Source organism: Aulonocara sp. 'chitande type north' Nkhata Bay, linkage group LG3, assembly GCF_057382095.1.
Source record: "Aulonocara sp. 'chitande type north' Nkhata Bay isolate Kocher_YH1m ecotype deep benthic linkage group LG3, A_spYH_male_GT1.1, whole genome shotgun sequence".
Lineage (NCBI taxonomy): Eukaryota > Metazoa > Chordata > Actinopteri > Cichliformes > Cichlidae > Aulonocara > Aulonocara sp. 'chitande type north' Nkhata Bay.
In genome coordinates, this window is record NC_141346.1 from 27,975,936 (window position 1) to 27,994,109 (window position 18,174).

General features: G+C 44.5%; 4 protein-coding genes across 5 annotated transcripts; 3 read left to right on the forward strand and 1 right to left on the reverse strand.

Moving 5' to 3' along the window:
- Positions 1-1,309: 1,309 nt before the first annotated feature.
- On the forward strand, positions 1,310-11,844 carry LOC147334976 (protein NLRC3-like). Of its 2 annotated transcripts, none has more exons than XM_086286956.1 (7): positions 1,310-1,318; positions 7,404-7,455; positions 7,936-8,155; positions 8,253-9,878; positions 10,160-10,354; positions 10,443-10,519; positions 10,768-11,844. In XM_086286956.1, exons 3-4 carry the CDS (start codon positions 7,936-7,938, stop codon positions 9,146-9,148), a joined length of 1,116 nt encoding a protein of 371 aa, XP_086143082.1. In that variant the 5' UTR covers positions 1,310-1,318; positions 7,404-7,455; the 3' UTR covers positions 9,149-9,878; positions 10,160-10,354; positions 10,443-10,519; positions 10,768-11,844. The 2 variants fall into 2 exon arrangements, with proteins under 2 accessions (XP_086143082.1, XP_086143081.1); XM_086286955.1 differs by lacking the exon at positions 1,310-1,318 and adding an exon at positions 1,343-1,610.
- LOC147334977 (histone H4) lies at positions 2,220-3,321 on the forward strand. Its single transcript, XM_086287012.1, has one exon. The coding sequence runs from the start codon at positions 2,253-2,255 to the stop codon at positions 2,562-2,564; it is 312 nt and encodes a 103-aa protein (XP_086143138.1). The 5' UTR covers positions 2,220-2,252; the 3' UTR covers positions 2,565-3,321.
- On the reverse strand, positions 5,692-6,116 carry LOC147334978 (histone H3). Its single transcript, XM_086286999.1, has one exon. It carries the CDS (start codon positions 6,108-6,110, stop codon positions 5,700-5,702), a length of 411 nt encoding a protein of 136 aa, XP_086143125.1. The 5' UTR covers positions 6,111-6,116; the 3' UTR covers positions 5,692-5,699.
- On the forward strand, positions 5,766-7,018 carry LOC147334979 (histone H2A-like). The gene has a single exon (XM_086287005.1). It carries the CDS (start codon positions 6,436-6,438, stop codon positions 6,820-6,822), a length of 387 nt encoding a protein of 128 aa, XP_086143131.1. The 5' UTR covers positions 5,766-6,435; the 3' UTR covers positions 6,823-7,018.
- Positions 11,845-18,174: the final 6,330 nt, after the last annotated feature.

The window sequence follows — 18,174 nt, forward strand, 5'->3', positions numbered from 1 at the left end:
ATTTATCCAGGACACAAATATGTGTGAGTGCAAACTTTTTATGAGGTGTGTCAAATGAGCCAGAGACCAGGTTTGTGTTTCACTTAGCTGATTTTAAAACCTCCTCTCAGGCTCACTGCTATATAAAAACAAAGATTACTTTCTGGATTTAACTATCATCATGGTTCATGGAGAAATCTTGTGTTGAGTTCAGGGGTGTTTTAGCCCAAAATGAATTAAAGCACCCCAAAAGATTTCTTACTTTTTTGACAATATTTGGTACAGTATATTGTCTTTTTTGTGTGTGTGATACACTGCAAAAATATAGAAACCATACAGTACTTGGTTAAGATGTAATATTTTAACAACAAAAGTATAGATACCTGGTGCCCTTGGATGGTTGGTGTATTCCAATCCACCTCTGGCGCTGGTGCCCTACCCTCAATTTTAAATGCATATAGACACTGAGGGTTTTCGGGAGGAGCCGTGCTGCTCTCTGGCTCTACACCCGTTACATCAGTAAGTCTAAGGCCGATTAAAGCCCAACTTAGGCATTCATTAAGTGAATCCACAACTCACAGTTACTTTAACACAGGACACTTTATTAAAGTGGATGAAACAGAAATACACAAAACAACACTGCGGGACAGTCAATCAGTGAACTTGATTATGAATGCAATGTGAGGGGCTTTACAAAATTAACTGTGTACAAAAAGTCAAAAGTGCCTGTCAGCTATGTCATTGTGAACAAAAGACTTAACTCTTCCACTCACTTTTGCTGTTAGGAAATTAATCTGAAGGGTTGCTTGATGGACTCCTAAATTTACATCTCATTTAAAAGAAGATATAAAAGAAAACAGGAGCGGCTAAAACTACCGCCTTCTACTGGCCTTTGGCGGAAATGAGGAACAGCATGACTGTGACTGCGGGTGGAGTAGCTCTGGTTGTCCCCATCGCTGTACTGTACACTGAATAAATACACTTGTAGATTTCTCAGAAATAAAATGACATGTGAAGAAGAGCTTATAGTGCTCACCCTGGTGAAGCAAATATTTGGCTTCACATTACAATTCTGACTGTAAAGGACAGGCTTACAAATACAATAAATAAACGGGATTTGTTTTTGTACTTTTAGCCTTTAGTTTCATGTTTAATATTAATAATACATTTTAATTTAGCTTGAAAAGTTATGCTAGTGTAACATAGTTAAATAGATTTGAAGTTAAATCCCACTAAATGGGACATTGGCGCCACCTACTGTTGAAAAAGTCACCCTGCAATATTCACAAAGGGCAGAGGATTCTGGGTAATCCTCAGAATAATGGAGGATTCCTGCGAGGTAAGGGATGCGCAAATGTCGTGTGGAGGAAAAATCATATCGCAGGCTGTTAAAGTAATACAGACCCGATTAATTTTGTTGTGTATACATCATTTGTTGCGGGTCATTTCTCCAGTCTTTATGTTGAACTGAGTGCACGTTTATGTGAGATTTATTTATTGGGAGGAGAGGAAACAAAATGGGAGCATAGTTAGCTAACCCTGTTGTTGCTTTCCCGTTTAGATTTTGTGCTGATTGCCCACGACATAAAAAAGAGAGCATTCTAACCATTGCCTTTTTGTTGTGAATGCAGGTATGTGACTGTGCCACACTGTTTAGAGAATTTACATTGTTTCATGTACAGCTTTAAAATATATTTCTATATTCCTTTCATTTGGGAAATTTAACATGCAATGTTAATGGTGTTGAAGTTTTTCTATTTTGGTTGTATAAATTTACCACTATACGATCACACTGCGAGTGGAAATGTAATCCTGAGAATAATGGAGGATTCCTGCGATATTTTGTGCTGATTGCCCACGACATTAAAAAGAGAGCATTCTAACCATTGCCTTTTTGTTGTGAATGCAGACCAGAGAAGACACTACACAGAGGTCACACTAGACTCTGGGTAAAACGTTAAGAGGGTGTCTGGTTTTTGTTACTAATGTGGACACTTGGTTTTAGTTTCAATTGATTAATTATGTGAAATAAAAATATGAACTCGACTCGGGCATTGTGGGTGCAATTTGGTGAGAGCCTCCCTTTGGTTAGACTTAATTTGTCATTAAAAAAAAGACACGATTTCCACATAGAGAATAGAAGAGAGGGTGGAGCCACTGAGCTCCGAGCCGCCCGGCTGTTTTCCTTTACGTCCGCTGAGCACACATAAAAAGACTGCTCCGTCGGGTTGAACTTCATTCGACTTTGCTTGTTCAAAGAAGAAACTGTAACCATGAGTGGACGGGGTAAGGGTGGCAAAGGACTCGGCAAGGGAGGCGCCAAGCGTCACCGTAAAGTTCTCCGTGATAACATCCAGGGTATCACCAAACCCGCTATCCGTCGTCTGGCTCGCCGTGGCGGAGTGAAGCGTATCTCCGGCCTCATCTACGAGGAGACTCGTGGTGTGCTCAAGGTGTTCCTGGAGAACGTCATCCGTGATGCCGTCACCTACACTGAGCACGCCAAGAGGAAGACTGTGACCGCCATGGATGTGGTGTACGCTCTGAAGAGGCAGGGCCGCACTCTGTACGGCTTTGGCGGTTAAACTCATTCGCCCTAATCCATCAAACGGCTCTTTTAAGAGCCACCCACTTTCACTTTGAGAGTTTTGTTCCCTTATGACCGACTGACATTGCCTACATATTGTAACTGACTGGGTTACAAGTCAGTTGACTGTTGCGTTATCAGTGTATTGTGTTCAGAATTGCCAATTACTTACGGCATAGTTGGACCACATCCGCAGCATGGTGATTTACCGAGTGTCCTTGAATGTGCAGTAGTCGAGAGGCCGGTTAGCCTGTCAATCACATCAGCTACCAATGACAAAGTCTGGAGGAGAGCAGGTGTGTGTGGTTGGCTGACGGTGTTCGGGGGCGGGGATTAGAGTAGTTTGTGTGTGGCGGAAGACAAGAGTGTCGGGGGTTGTGCTGTTGCTGTAGAGGGCACTTTCCCCCCGTTGTGTTGGCGTTGGCTACGGCCCACATTAGCCCGTGTTACTATTCTGAATAAACACCGGTAACCGGAACGCTGATCTTCTGTCGAGGGACGCTACAAGATTATATTGACTCTCCGTTTTGCTATAAGATTCAGCTGTAATGCGTGCTTTTCTTCACAACGTTACAATAACTGTCATGACCACAAACTGAACTTCACAGGTTACAGGCCTATTCAATACCACTGTTTATTAATACTCACTGAACAGTCATAGACCAAACAAAAGAAAAATAATAAATTTCACTTATTCATCAGTTTATTTGTAAATGTCTTCCTGCCATAAATCTGCTTGAAACAGAAGTGCTTGCTTAGTAGATTCTTTTTTTTTTTTAATTTTTTTTTTTTTAGGTAACTAACCCACCTTTGATCTAGTAAAAGGTGGACATGAGTGGCTGAAACCCAATGAAGCTTCTTAAACCTCTTCCTGATGTGTGCCTGAAATATCATCTTCACCAATCATATCAATATAACAGTTTTGATGTGATCTCACTCTCACAATCCTGACATAACCTTCATACAAGCAACATTGTCTAACATATGTTTTAGTACGCAGATTTTATGCACTTGAAATGCAACATGTCTGTTTAAACTGCAAACAAAGTATCAAAGGCAACTGTAAATGATCTGTGATGAAACGACCCACATCGCAAACAAGAAGTTTTGCCAGGTTGTCTACATTTAGTTGACGTGCGTCCAGGTATAAATAATAATAATAATTTAAAAAAAGCTCCTTTGAAGGAGTGGATCAGAATGACAGAAAATACACCACACCACTAGTGTTTGCATGTAGCTCACAGCTGTGGTTCGCTTTCGGTCTAAATGAATCTTAGACCTAAATGAGTTTGTAGTGATTTACAATTATAAGTCTGAACCTCTTTAATCTGTTCAGCTGTCTTGTTTTTAAGTTTTAATGCAAGTACTTTAAGGAACAAACAATGAGACAATGTTTATGCTTCTGACAGCATAAACTCTGACAGCACTGAGCAGCTCCTTTAGTGGCAGGCTGCAGCACCCACGATGTGGGACAGAGAGATTACTCAGGTCTTTCCTCCCCACTGCTGTCAGACTCTACAACAAAGACTTGCAGCTGATCAAACACACACATCCACACAAGTGCAATAAGACTGCTATATGTGCAATTCTTTTTTTCTGACAAAGTTGTACTTTTCTATTTTCTTACTCAGTTGTATATAGCATTTGTATTCTATTGCATACCAGTGTTTTCTAATTTCTGCTACATAACTTTGCACTTTTGCTGTAACGAAACAAATTTCCCACCTGTGGGACTAATCAAGGTCATCTTATCTTATGCACTTACGACACAGATCTCTGGTTTCAAAGCAAGTTTTTAAAAAGAAAAGTCTGGGTAATAACTTCACAGATTTCAGATTTTTATTCATGTACTAAAACAACTAAATGTGTTGCACATACTGATAGACTAACAGGGCTGTCCCACTTCAGTTCTAGTGTGAACATGAGTTTGACACCTATGGATTAAAGATTTAGTTTCATTACTTTAACCAAGTGTACTCTCAGAGGTGAGTGGCTCTTACAAGAGCTGTTAGTTGGTTGAGGAAAGTGGCTGGATTTTATTCAGCTTTCTCATTCTTCTTGGCCTGGATGTTGTCGGCCCAGCAGCTTGTTCAGCTCTTCGTCGTTGTGGACGGCCAGCTGCAGGTGGTGGGGGATGATCCTGACAAGGGCTTAGATTTGGTTTTGGCATTGGTGGGGATGGATGATTCAACCTCCAAACCCTGCCCTGCTTTTGTCTTTGTTTCTTGATTATTATTATTTATTTTATTTTTTTTTAAAAAAGAGGAGAAATATACTTGCCTACATATGCTATTCTTCATGCTTTTAAACCATTTAAAATTACAATTCATAGTTTTATATGTGAATTACTTAATGTTAAATTACCATTAAACAAATGACTGAGTAAGTATTTTAGACTTTTGTTTACTTCAGCCATATTCCATATCAATCAGGTATCATACCAAAAAAAAGGAAGCTTCAAATACAGTCATGATAATAAAAGAATATGACTTTAAGGACTTAACAACATTAGTTCAGTTATAGTACACCAACATCTCTTATATGCATTAGCACTAAGGGAACACTGAATGACCTGGTGGTTTTTGTCCATCTAAGATGACCACAAAGTAAAAGATCTCTCGGCAAAATGATGCAAGATTTTAGGCACTATTGCCCCGATCAAGTTAGTGAGCTGGGATGTTTTATTCTCAACATGAACTACTGTTACAGCAAAAGACATGGACTACATGCCCCACACAACAACTCACTGTCCACTATGTGAAGGGGCCACACACATGCCTGCTCCTCTCGTTAAGTGAGATAAACTGCTGGCATATTTGTTTTACATCTATGAACAGAATCAACTTTTTGGAGATTTACTTTCCTGGATGACTGAGAATGCATGAAGACGTAAACAGGTCCGTGAAAGGCCCAGCCAATGACATTGGCCATAGTGAGGCAATTGTGAAAATAAAGTCAGTGAATTCCACGTTGATGCAAACTGTAATTTCTGGTATAGAAACAGCATTAAGATTCAAGTGAGCGTAAAACTTGTGTTATAAAAAGAATACTAATAAAAAGAATAAAGGAGCGAGCTCTTGGTGTGAGTGAGGTGGCTCTGAAAAGAGCCGTTGTTTGTAGGAGAGCGTGCAGCTTAAGCTCTCTCTCCGCGGATGCGGCGAGCCAGCTGGATGTCTTTGGGCATGATGGTGACCCTTTTGGCGTGGATGGCGCACAGGTTGGTGTCCTCGAAGAGTCCGACCAGATAAGCCTCGCTGGCCTCCTGCAGAGCCATGACAGCAGAGCTCTGGAAGCGCAGGTCGGTCTTGAAGTCCTGAGCGATCTCGCGGACCAGACGCTGGAAGGGCAGCTTGCGGATCAGCAGCTCGGTGGATTTCTGGTAACGGCGGATCTCGCGCAGAGCCACGGTACCAGGCCTATAACGGTGGGGCTTCTTGACGCCTCCGGTGGCCGGGGCGCTCTTACGAGCGGCCTTGGTGGCCAGCTGCTTCCTGGGGGCTTTGCCGCCAGTGGATTTGCGAGCAGTCTGCTTGGTTCTTGCCATTCTTCCTCACTTTTCTTTTCTTGTGATACGAGCAGAAAATGTAGCGAACAGAGGAGACTCGCTGCTCTTAAAGTGTGTGACTGGCTGTGACGCGGTGCCGCTCCGGCTCGTGATTGGTGACGGGCTCCACGTGGAGCATCGCCCCGCCTCGGTGTGTGCTGCTCATTGGAGAAAAGTGCATTGATGTTGCGCGCTGCCGCAAGCCTCTCTGCGATTGGTGCGTGACGAAGCTGCGCGCGCTCTGCGGAAATATAAGCGAGGCTTTGAGCTGATCGGACCACATTTTCTCTTAGTCTCGATACTACGAAGAAAAGAACCTGTCAAAATGAGTGGGCGCGGCAAGACCGGAGGCAAAGCCAGAGCTAAGGCCAAGACCCGCTCATCCCGTGCCGGGCTTCAGTTCCCCGTGGGTCGTGTCCACAGACTGCTGCGCAAAGGCAACTATGCCGAGCGTGTAGGAGCCGGCGCCCCCGTTTACCTGGCAGCTGTGCTCGAGTACCTGACCGCTGAGATCCTGGAGCTGGCTGGCAACGCAGCCCGCGACAACAAGAAGACTCGTATCATCCCACGTCACCTGCAGCTGGCTGTGCGCAACGACGAGGAGCTCAACAAGCTCCTGGGGGGAGTCACCATCGCTCAGGGTGGTGTGCTGCCCAACATCCAGGCTGTGCTGCTGCCCAAGAAGACCGAGAAGCCCGCCAAGGCCAAGTAAACGCAAAGCGCTCGGCTTCACCAACAACAAAGGCTCTTTTAAGAGCCACACACTTCTCTCTGAGCAAACATCCTTCTTGCTCTTACTCTGTCTGTAACAACTTGTGTATTGGGAAATGTAGATTATGCATCTTGATTTACTTTGAAATGTACATTTATTCATGTCATCTTACAGAATCGGGGACTGAAATCCACCTTCAAATAAAAACTACTTTCATTCACTCCAAAGCTCTGTGTTTAGTCTATTCTTGTTTTTCCTTTCCTCTTCCTTGCTGCTGGTATTTTTAGACACAAGGACAACATTTTAAATAAAACACTTCAACACAAAATCTGTTTTTTTCCCCTTTTTATAAAATTCTCTTTAATCTTGATGTTCATGCAATGTGCAGGGCATATCCATAATATGGTCATTACAAGAACACACTCCAAATAATAAATAAATAAGTCTGTAAATAAACATAGGTTTGCTACAGCACAGTAGTATTTGTTTTATTTAAGATGATCACGAAACAGTAGAAGAAGAAATCTGTGGCTTGTATTTATGTGCTAAATGGTTCAAATGTCTTCATGATGTCTCCACAGAGCTGATCAGGAGAGTCTGCAGCATCAAACTGATCTGGACTCAGTATTTAAGGTTTGTACATGTACACCAACCTCCTTTTTAAATTGTTTTTATGTTGCACAGTCCAATATTCATCATAAAATAATGGCAAAATTCCACAAATAATTAGACAGTGAATTAGTTTCACTTTATTTTTTATATTGTGGATAAAAGGCGTAGCGTGGAGATAACACTACTTAAAATTGATGGATCAAAACAGGCTTTTTTTAAAATACATATGTATTTATATAACACATTTTTTTTCAGAAAAGCAAATTAATGTTAATAATCTATGTTCTTATATGAATAAGAACCAAACTGACAGTCCGCAAAAACTATCCAGTAATGATAATGTTGTCTGGTAGGAGTTTTATTTTAAAAAGTTACTTGCATAAAATTTAAAACTTAATTTTTGTTAAATTGAAAACAAACACTAAGCAAATCTGTGAAAATTTGTTTTTACTATGAAGATCTGAATTTTCATTAATTTTGATTGTGTCATTTATTTTCCAGATGCTGGAAGACAACATTATTACTTTTGTGAAGAATGAACTAAAGAAGCTGCAGAATGATCTGAATCCAGATTATTCAGAGTGTCAGAGGGATGAAGAGGAGGTGTTGGACAGTGAGGAAGAGAAGCAGAGAAGGAGCAGCAGAGAGGCATTTCTGAAACTTGCAGTTAACTTCCTGAGAATAATGAAACAGGAGGAGCTGGCTGACTGTCTGCAGAGCAGTGAGAGGATTTCTCTTCATAAATTCAGTCTTTACAGGAGTGAAATTGTCACATTTTCTATAATCATAACACCCATGTTTCTGGTTCTTCCCTGTAGAAAATCCTGATCCACTTTGTGAGAACACATTTAAATGTAACCTAAAGAAGAAGTTCCAGTGTGTCTTTGAGGGGATTGCTAAACCAGGAACCCAAACCACTCTAAATGAGATCTACACAGAGCTCTGCATCACAGAGGGAGGGACCGGAGAGGTCAACACTGAACATGAGGTCAGACAGATTGAAATGTTCTCCTGGAAACCAAACAGACCAGAAACAACAATCAGGTGTGAAGACATCTTTAAAGCTTCGACTGAAAGAGACAAACCAATCAGAACAGTTCTGACCAAAGGAGTGGCTGGCATCGGGAAAACATTCCTGACACAAAAGTTCACTTTGGACTGGACTGAAGACAAGACCAACCAGGACATCCAGTTCATTTTTCCATTCCCATTCAGAGAGCTGAATTTACTGAGGGATAAAAAGTTCAGCTTAGTGGGATTTATTCATCACTTTTTCACTGAAATCAAAGAAGCAGGAATCTGTAACTTTAAAAAGTTCAAAGTTGTGTTCATCTTTGATGGTCTGGATGAGTGTCGACTTCCTCTGAACTTCCACATCACTGAGATCCTCACTGATGTTACAGAGTCCACATCAGTGGATGTGCTGCTGACAAACCTCATCAGGGGAAAGTTGCTTCCTTCTGCTCACATCTGGATAACCACACGACCTGCAGCAGCCAATCAGATCCCTGCTGAATATATAGACATGGTTACAGAGGTCAGAGGGTTCACTGACCCACAGAAGGAAGAGTACTTCAGGAAGAGACAGAGACAAGGAAGAGGCCAACACCATAATCTCTCACATCAAGACATCACGAAGCCTCCACATCATGTGTCACATCCCAATCTTCTGCTGGATCACTGCTACAGTTCTAGAGAGCAGGAAGATGATTGAAGCACTGGGGAAACTGTCTTTTTAGCAGCTGCAGAAAGGAAACCTGATCTTCTATGAAACAGACCTGACAGAGTGTGGGTCAGAGAAGCCTCAGTGTACTCAGGAGTGTTCACACAGATTTTTAAAGACGAGAGAGGAGTATACCAGGACAAGTTTTACTGTTTTGTCCATCTGACATTCGCCAACTCTGGTATCAACCTGCTGGAAGAGGAACAAATGGCATCAGTGAAGACTGGAGAGTCTTTAGTACAAAATTTCTACCAGAGTGCTGTGGACAAGGCCTTGAAGAGTCCAAATGGACATCTGGACTTGTTATGTTGAAAGTTACCTTGAAACCAAACCAAGCACACCATTGTTTTTTCTTGTGACATTACCAATGAGTTTGATGTGTCACATGGCCCTCTCCCTATTGAAAAAAACAAAAGATGTATCCAAGATGGGCAACTTCTAAATGGCCACCATGGTACATCATCAAATTCAAAGCAGTTCCTTACAATGATTGTGTTGTGTGTGTTTGTAGGTTGTCAGGCTATCAGATCACAGGACCAGGCTTCACCTCTCTGGCCACAGCTCTGCACTGCAATCCCTCCTATTTGAACGAGTTGGACTTGAGCTATAATCACCCAGGAGACTCAGGAATGAAGCTTTTGTTTGCTCTAAGGGAGGATCCACATGTGAAACTGGACAAAAGAGGAAATAAAGCTGTTTTTTTTCTCCAGCATATTGTAAGGTAACCACTGACCTGATTGCCAGTAATACAGTCTGTATGTCCAGTTAAGTGGGCAGCTGTGTGGGTGAACGACTCAGAACCAATCACAGTTAATACTGCAAATATACACAATTATTACAGTTTTCAAGGATAGTTAAGTTGTTTTAATAGGGAGAGAAGGAAACACTAAGCATTCAGGAGGGTAAGCCTGTAGGGGTCAGTAACCATAACACTGAACTATGTTCCTGTTTGGCTCTTCCACGAAGATGTTACATTTTTAAATTTTTGTTCTTTCTTCTTAGATTAAGCTTCTGGATTCATCGCTGGTGATACTGACACATAGCCAGTGCTCCTGTGTGGCAGGCGCTGTTATGTGCAATCACACAGTGGCATTGCTCTTCCAAACAGCACACTACTCACAACTCAGAGTGCCGGTCTTTCCCCCTGTGCATAGCTGCACGGAATCTGAACAGCAATGGCACAAGCCACGGACAGTGGTAATTTAAATGAGGCTAAAGTTTTTGAATTAGTCCATGTTTACATATGAACAGCAACACCATCCATAGTAAATGTGTCTTCTGTTAGGGTGTGAGACCAGGACCCATCAACTCCATGATCTTCACTAAGCCAGTACCAAATAGGATGGCCCAGACTGGAGTACGGTAATTAGATTTGTAAAATTTGGTTTCCTGTGTTACAAATGCATGTTGCTATTTGTTCATACATACATGTGTCAGAATAGGTATTAATTTACATACAACATTACACTTTCTGAAGACGGCCTACTCAGTCATGTACATATACATCCCAGTCTCTAACTTATGCACCACTGTTTTACACCTTTTAGTTTAGTTGTTGTTCAGTATAACAACCTTCTTCCTTACATTATTGTCATTGATGTTTTCTTTAGGAGTGGCTTCTAAAGAGGCATGGTGGGTCCGTTACCAGATCCCTGCTTGTTCAGAATAACAGAAGCATATGCAAAATTTAATATTGAGGACAGGCCACTTGTGAGACACAATGAACATGAGACCTGACAAGCCCCTTGTGGAAAGTGCCTTTGGGCTGGTGCAGGGGGGCAGTCTTCTGTCATATCAGCAGCCGGTTTTGACAACCCGGTACATCACACTACACCGCGATGCACCACCAACATCGCACTTGCCTCTGGAGGGGTACGACATCTTGCCATCAGATTGTGTGTTTGTGTGCTCAGAAGAAGAGCTTCTGCATCTGAAAAACTTGTCTGTAACTCTGGAAATGGCTCACAAAATAGAGGAAGCTACATGTGAGCAAAGCTCTTTGTCTGAGTGGCATCAGCTCCGCAGGCCCAGAGTGACTGCCTTTAGGTTTCGGGAGGTGTGTCATGTCAGAGGCCAGAGCTCGGCAGAGTCACTAGCAGAGCGTATATTGAAGGGAACAAGGCAGACAGCAGACATGAGGAGAGGAACTGAGATGGAGCATGCAATAGCACCAGAGTATAGTAGGCTAATGAATGTTAACTACTCACCCTGTGGTCTGGTCATTCACCCCATTGCCCCCTGGCTTGCTGCATCTCCTGATGGTGTTGTTTTTGATCCCAATGAATACCCCCAGTTTGGCCTCATTGAATTCAAATGTCCCAATGTACAAAACTTTATTGACTGCAAATATGTTCAAATTTAACGTGGTACCCCTAAACTAAAAAAGAGCCACGCATATTACTTGCAAGTGCAGGGGCAACTGCTCATCAGTGGGATGCAGTGGTGTGACTTTGTTGTGTGGGACTACCTAGTGCAAAGAATATACATGGATACAGATGTGCACAATGCAATCAGAGAAAAGGCTGACTACTTATTTTTGTACATATATATGCCAAGATACCTGTGTTTGGAAAAATGAACAGAAAAACAGATCCTTCAGGCTGGCTGGAACAAAATAACTGATGTTTTATTTGCAATGTATTTCATGAATTTTTTGTTGTCAAATCAATAAACTGTTATTTAAGCAATGGCATCAATTTCTTTTTTTTAAAAAAACACACATTAAAACATTGAATTTGGCCAGAACTTATTTACATGGTAAGTATTTTAAAGTCCATGCCTAGCATACTGATATACATTTAGACAATAAGACAACTGAATGAAGAAAATGACAAATGGTATTTTTGATGTTACAAAAGCTCAATGTCACTTATAATTTTAAAATGATTTAGTGATTTACTTTATAATTTTGATAAACAATTTTGTTGAATCTGAATAGTAATATAGTATTATAATTAAACAGTATTATTAACATTCAACATTTGCAATGAAGTAGAATTATCAATAACTGGAACTCAACTATCAGCACCCAAGTACCAGTTCTGTAATCAAGTATTGTCAGCTGAGAAGGAAGAAATGCAACTGTAGTGGCCTCAGCTGCAGGTCTTTTTCCATAAGTTACTTACTGGCACTGGTGTCTTGGGAAAAATCCATCTTGTCTCACTTAACCCATTTTTTTAAACTAATGCTGTGTTCTGGTAATTTGACAGCGTACATGCTACCGCAAACAGTTGGTTGGTCGGTGGATAAGACCAGGTCTAAAAATATGTAAGTGTGTTTTTGATTTATTAGCTGTATTTATTAATGCATGTGAAGTGAATGTAAATACAAAGCCTGTTTAATTATAGCTTTAGTCACTTCCCTTTCAAATAAGTATTGTTGATAATTTTGTTTTTTAAGATTTATTTTTTTTCTCATTAACACTCATCATCACACTGCCTGCATTATTGAATTTTTAAGCTACAGACCACAAAATATGAGGTCCACATTTACTGTTACACATTGGCTCTAATTAATAATTTGCTAATGAGTTGTTAGAGTTAAGTGTTTATGCACTGTGTCTTATTGGCCCTTTTAGATTTCTTTGATCTGACGCTGGATCCAAACACAGCACACAGGAACCTCAAACTGACAACAACAAGGAGGTGACACATGTGGAAGAAGACCAGCTGTATCCTGATCATGATTTTAGGTTTGATCAGCCTCAGCTACTGTGTACCAACAGTCTAAGTGGTCGCTGTTACTGGGAGGTCGAGTGGAGAGGTTCATGTTGCAGTAACTTATGGACAGTGTTGGGGAGTAACGGAATACATGTACCGCCGTTACGTATTTAAAATACAAAATATGAGTAACTGTATTCCGTTACAGTTACCGTTTAAAAAGGTGGTATTCAGAATACAGTTACTTTGTTGAAATAAACGGATTACACTGCGGTACTTTCCTGTTTCATATTGTCGCGGGTCAGGACTGTTTGGGTTTTCTTTGACAGCTACGTTCTGTTGTTCCAGGCGGCAGCGTTACGGTTGCCATGGTTACAGGGCGACGCTCTCTCTCTCTGCGACTGTGTGTTTCCTGGGTGAGAGAGCGCCTTTTCGTTGTTGTTGTGCTAAGCTAACAGGCAGAATGCTACAAGCATAGCTCTAAAGAATGTAGCATCATGGGCAGTGTAGTCCGTGTTGCAGGGAGAATGGACTGCCATACTCGTTATGGGTCTGTGAGCGCGAGGAGGGAGAAAAAGGGGAGTGGAAAGGTACGAGTTGTCATCGAGGAAAAACGGGAGCTGGAAGCATGTAAATGTAATAATAACCACTTCAGCCAAGAAGAGTGCCTGACGAGCCCAGTTGTAAGTAAGCTATTAAGACTCAACTGTACACCGTGTTCGTGTTTTCCTCCGAAAACAATAAGTTCCGTTGGAGCAGCCTTTCAACGCCTCTCTCTGTCTCTCGCAAGAAAAGTTGACCCACACAACAAAGTAGAGCTATTTTTCGGCTACAAGCCGACAGGGACCCTGCCGTATTAGTCAGAGGTCCCTTTACTACAGTTCGGAGTCGCGGACCTTCAGTAATAGTAATAAATCACACAGCAATAGTACATTCACGTTGTTGTAAAAAGCATGATAATATATTAAGTAATCCAAAGTATTCAGAATACGTTACTGTCATTGAGTAACGTAACGGAATACGTTACAGAATACATTTTGGGGCATGTATTCTGTATTCTGTAATGGAATACATTTTAAAAGTAACCTTCCCAACACTGGTAATAAATCACACAGCAATAGTTGTCATGGTCCTGGGTCGGTGACCCAGCGCTTTTAGTTATCATTTTCTAGTTTATGATGATGATGATTATTATTATTGTTTGAGTTCTGTGTGTTATATTTGGTCTGCCTTTGAGTCTGTCTCTGTCTATGGTGTCACCCCATCTGTTTGTGAATCTGTCTGTTTAGTTCAATGTCTTGTCTGGTTCCATGTGTCTGAGTTTCCTGTTTTATTGTGAAGGTTTGTGTCATATGTGAGTGTGCTCAGTCTCGTCAGCTGTGATTTCTCCCAGGTGTGTTCCCCTCCTGTCTCTCATCCCTTGATTACTGCCGTCTGTGTATTTAAGCCCTGTGTTTCTCTGTGTCAGTGTCGCGTCGTACCCTCAACTAGCTGTGTGTTCTGCTTCTATGTCCCTAGTGTTTGGTCTCCTGCTCCAGTTTAGTGTTTCTTTCCAGTGTTTCAGTCCTTGGTTCCTCTGTTCTGACTTTTGGTTTTCTTTTGGTGAGTTTAGTTTGTACGAGGTTTTTCCCAGCAATAAAGCTGCGCCTTAAGTTTCACTTCCGTGTCTGAGTTCTGCATTTTGGGTCCACCACTCCTGCTTGCCTGCCACACAGCGATTCATGACAGAACGACGCGACCAGTAATGGATCCAGCGGACTCACCGTGGAAGCGCAGCTCCCGTTTTGACGGGACTCGGCTAGCGCTTGGAGGGCCTCCGTGCTGCCGTTCCTCACTAGCTGCTTACCCTTCGGTCCACTCACCTGCTTCCTCCCCGCGGACGCCCAGGTCTCGCAGAAAACGCTCCAGCCGGTCCCGGGAGGATTACTACGAGCCTGCAAGCAATCAGCTCACGCCTGCACAAGCCTTTTACAAGATGTTAGGGATTATTATCGTGCCGCCCGACTCACCCAGCGTTTCCACTTCACAGCAGGAGCAGCCACAGCCGAGCCATTCCTTGTCACATTCTGCCAGTGCTGCTTCCTCTTCTACTTGGAAGCGGCGAACGTGCCGCCAGCACTCACGGCTCCGGCAGGAGCCTGGGACTCTTCTCGACCAACCGCCTAGGGTGAGTGACAAAGTCCCCCTACATTCGCCTTCTGTGTCGAGGGATAAACGTACCGTTTCCCCCAAGGCCGCTAACGTCAGCTTCATGAACTCTAGATCTTCTGTTCCGCCTGTTCCAGAAAATGACAGTATTCATTTTGAGAGTGATCGTTTCCACTTTGGTTCAAAAGACTGTGCTTCTGATGCTCCCTCGGACCCAGGAGTTAAGACTGTTTCATCTGGAACTGTTTATTCAGTCAGCTGCCCGTCCGCTTTCAGCTCAGTCCCCTGCTCAGCAGCCACCTGTAGCTCAGTGTCCTGTGTTTCCTGCTCAGAAGCCGCCTGTAGCCCAGACACCAACTCCACCACCACCATTTTTGCCCCAAGCTCTGTTAGCCGCCCGGCCCGAAGCTCTGTTAGCCGCCCGGCCCGAAGCTCTGTTAGCCGCCCGGCCCGAAGCTCTGTTAGCCGCCCGGCCCGATGCTCAGTCGCCACCTCCACCACATTCAGCCTCGCTTCCCATAGCACAGTCACATCCACAGCCTGACTTACTACAAACCTTATTTCAATCCTTAGCCCAGTCAATAGCTCAGTTGGTAGAGGAATCATCAGCCTTATCGTCAGCTCGGTTTCAAACTTCACAACCATCATTTTCCCGACCTTTTCTTCAGTTGCCCTCAGCTCAGCCACCTATACAGCCATCATCTTCACCTACACCTCTGGTACAGCAAGCTATGTCTATCCAACCCTTACAGAACTGTTCCACAACCTTGAATCCTAATCAGAGAGACAAACCAAACAATATTGTTATCAGTCCTCAAAAGCTGGCCAGTTCTGAGACTGAGATTCACTCCAGGGCCTCCCCAGAGGCTGGGTTTCAGCCCCCAGCAGACTCTGGACCCCTGGCGGTTAAGAAGCCAGCTGAGGACCGCACCCGGCCGTTGTTGCCTGAGCAGACTCAATGCTCTGTGCAGTCTGCCATGTGTTTGCCAGAGGCCCGTGTGCCTGCTGGTCCTGTTCTGTCCCTGCCAGAGGCCCGTGTGCCTGCTGGTCCTGTTCTGTCCCTGCCAGAGGCCCCCGCGCCTGCTGGTCCTGTTGCGTCCCTGCCAGAGGCCCCCGCGCCTGCTGGTCCTGTTGCGTCCCTGCCAGAGGCCCCCGCGCCTGCTGGTCCTGTTGCGTCCCTGCCAGAGGCCCCCGCGCCTGCTGGTCCTGTTGCGTCCCTGCCAGAGGCCCCCGCGCCTGCTGGTCCTGTTGCGTCCCTGCCAGAGGCCCCCGCGCCTGCTGGTCCTGTTGCGTCCCTGCCAGAGGCCCCCGCGCCTGCTGGTTCTGAGACTGTTTTTGCTGGGGGGCCCGAGGAGCCCGTCCAGCCTTCTTTCTCGTCAGTTGGGGGGCCCGAGGAGCCCATCCAGCCTCCAGCTGCTCCACCAGCAGCCTCATCCACGCTTGCAGCAGCGGTTTCATCCATGCCGCCACCTGCTGCAGCCTCCACGCCGTCGCCTGGTCCGGATTCAGCATCCTCAGCGTCGCCTGGTCCAGCGCATGCTTCGGCTTCATCCGCTTCACCTGGTCCAGCCTCCGTGTCTTCATCCGCTTCACCTGGTCCAGCCTCCGTGTCTTCATCCGCTTCACCTGGTCCAGCCTCCGTGTCTTCATCCTCGTCTGGCCCTGCCTCGTCTGGCCCTGCCTCGACTGGTCCTGTGCCCACCAGGCCATGGCCAGCACGCCTGGGACTGGAGGGCCGCCGCCGCCTTCCGCGCGGTCGGCCTCCTGAACTGCTCCGTCGTCTCCTTCGCCGCCGCCGTTGCCTTGCGCACGGCCGGCCTCCTGAACTGTTTCCACGTCTCCGCCGTTGCCTTGCGCACGGCCGGCCTCCGGAACTGTTTGCCCGTCGTCGCAGTTGCTGTCCACACGGTCGGCCCCCGGAACTGAACCGTTTTGGCCTCCTGCGCTGTCGGCCTCCGGGTCGGCCCCCTGAACTTGACCTTCTGGGTCTTTCTGGGCTCTGTCCCTCCTTCCTGGTCCCCCGCCGCCCGCCCTGGTGGGGTTGTTTTCTGTTTTTGGCTGTTTTTTGTGCTTCTGTTGGGCGGTCTGGAGCCCGCCCTTGAGGGGGGGGTACTGTCATGGTCCTGGGTCGGTGACCCAGCGCTTTTAGTTATCATTTTCTAGTTGATGATGATGATGATGATGATTATTATTGTTGTTTGAGTTCTGTGTGTTATATTTGGTCTGCCTTTGAGTCTGTCTCTGTCTATGGTGTCACCCCATCTGTTTGTGAATCTGTCTGTTTAGTTCAATGTCTTGTCTGGTTCCATGTGTCTGAGTTTCCTGTTTTATTGTGAAGGTTTGTGTCATATGTGAGTGTGCTCAGTCTCGTCAGCTGTGATTTCTCCCAGGTGTGTTCCCCTCCTGTCTCTCATCCCTTGATTACTGCCGTCTGTGTATTTAAGCCCTGTGTTTCTCTGTGTCAGTGTCGCGTCGTACCCTCAACTAGCTGTGTGTTCTGCTTCTATGTCCCTAGTGTTTGGTCTCCTGCTCCAGTTTAGTGTTTCTTTCCAGTGTTTCAGTCCTTGGTTCCTCTGTTCTGACTTTTGGTTTTCTTTTGGTGAGTTTAGTTTGTACGAGGTTTTTCCCAGCAATAAAGCTGCGCCTTAAGTTTCACTTCCGTGTCTGAGTTCTGCATTTTGGGTCCACCACTCCTGCTTGCCTGCCACACAGCGATTCATGACAATAGTACATTCACCTTCTATCACTGTGCCATTGAGAGCATCCTCACTGGATGCATCACCACCTGGTATGGCAACAGCACCGCCTACAACTGCAAAGCTCTCCAGCGAGTAGTGCGGTTCTCTGAACGGATAATTGGAGGTGAGCTTCCCTCCCTCCAAGACATCTACAGGAAGCGGTGCCTGAGGAAAGCGGGGAGGATCATCAAGGACTCCAGTCACCCCAGCCATAAACTGTTCAGACTACTTCCATCAGGAAGGAGGTTCTGCAGCATCTGGTCCCGAACCAGCAGACTGAGAGACAGCTTCTTCCATCAGGCCATCAGACTGCTGAACACGTCATAGACACCTCAGCTTCACTACTGGAACTTCAACATTATGCACTCCACACTGTACAGTAATGCCACTGTTTTGCACATGTCTCACTCTGTATATTTTTATATATTTTATTTATTGTTTACTCTATTTAATTTGTAAAATATGTACACAC

Coding starts and splice junctions, on each gene's coding strand:
- LOC147334977 (XM_086287012.1), top strand. CDS start 2,253: ATGAGTGGACGGGGTAAGGGTGGCAAAGGACTCGGCAAGGGAGGCGCC.
- LOC147334978 (XM_086286999.1), bottom strand. CDS start 6,110: ATGGCAAGAACCAAGCAGACTGCTCGCAAATCCACTGGCGGCAAAGCC.
- LOC147334979 (XM_086287005.1), top strand. CDS start 6,436: ATGAGTGGGCGCGGCAAGACCGGAGGCAAAGCCAGAGCTAAGGCCAAG.
- LOC147334976 (XM_086286956.1), top strand. CDS start 7,936: ATGCTGGAAGACAACATTATTACTTTTGTGAAGAATGAACTAAAGAAG. Junction 8,156..8,252: donor GGCTGACTGTCTGCAGAGCA/GTGAGAGGATTT, acceptor TCTTCCCTGTAG/AAAATCCTGATCCACTTTGT.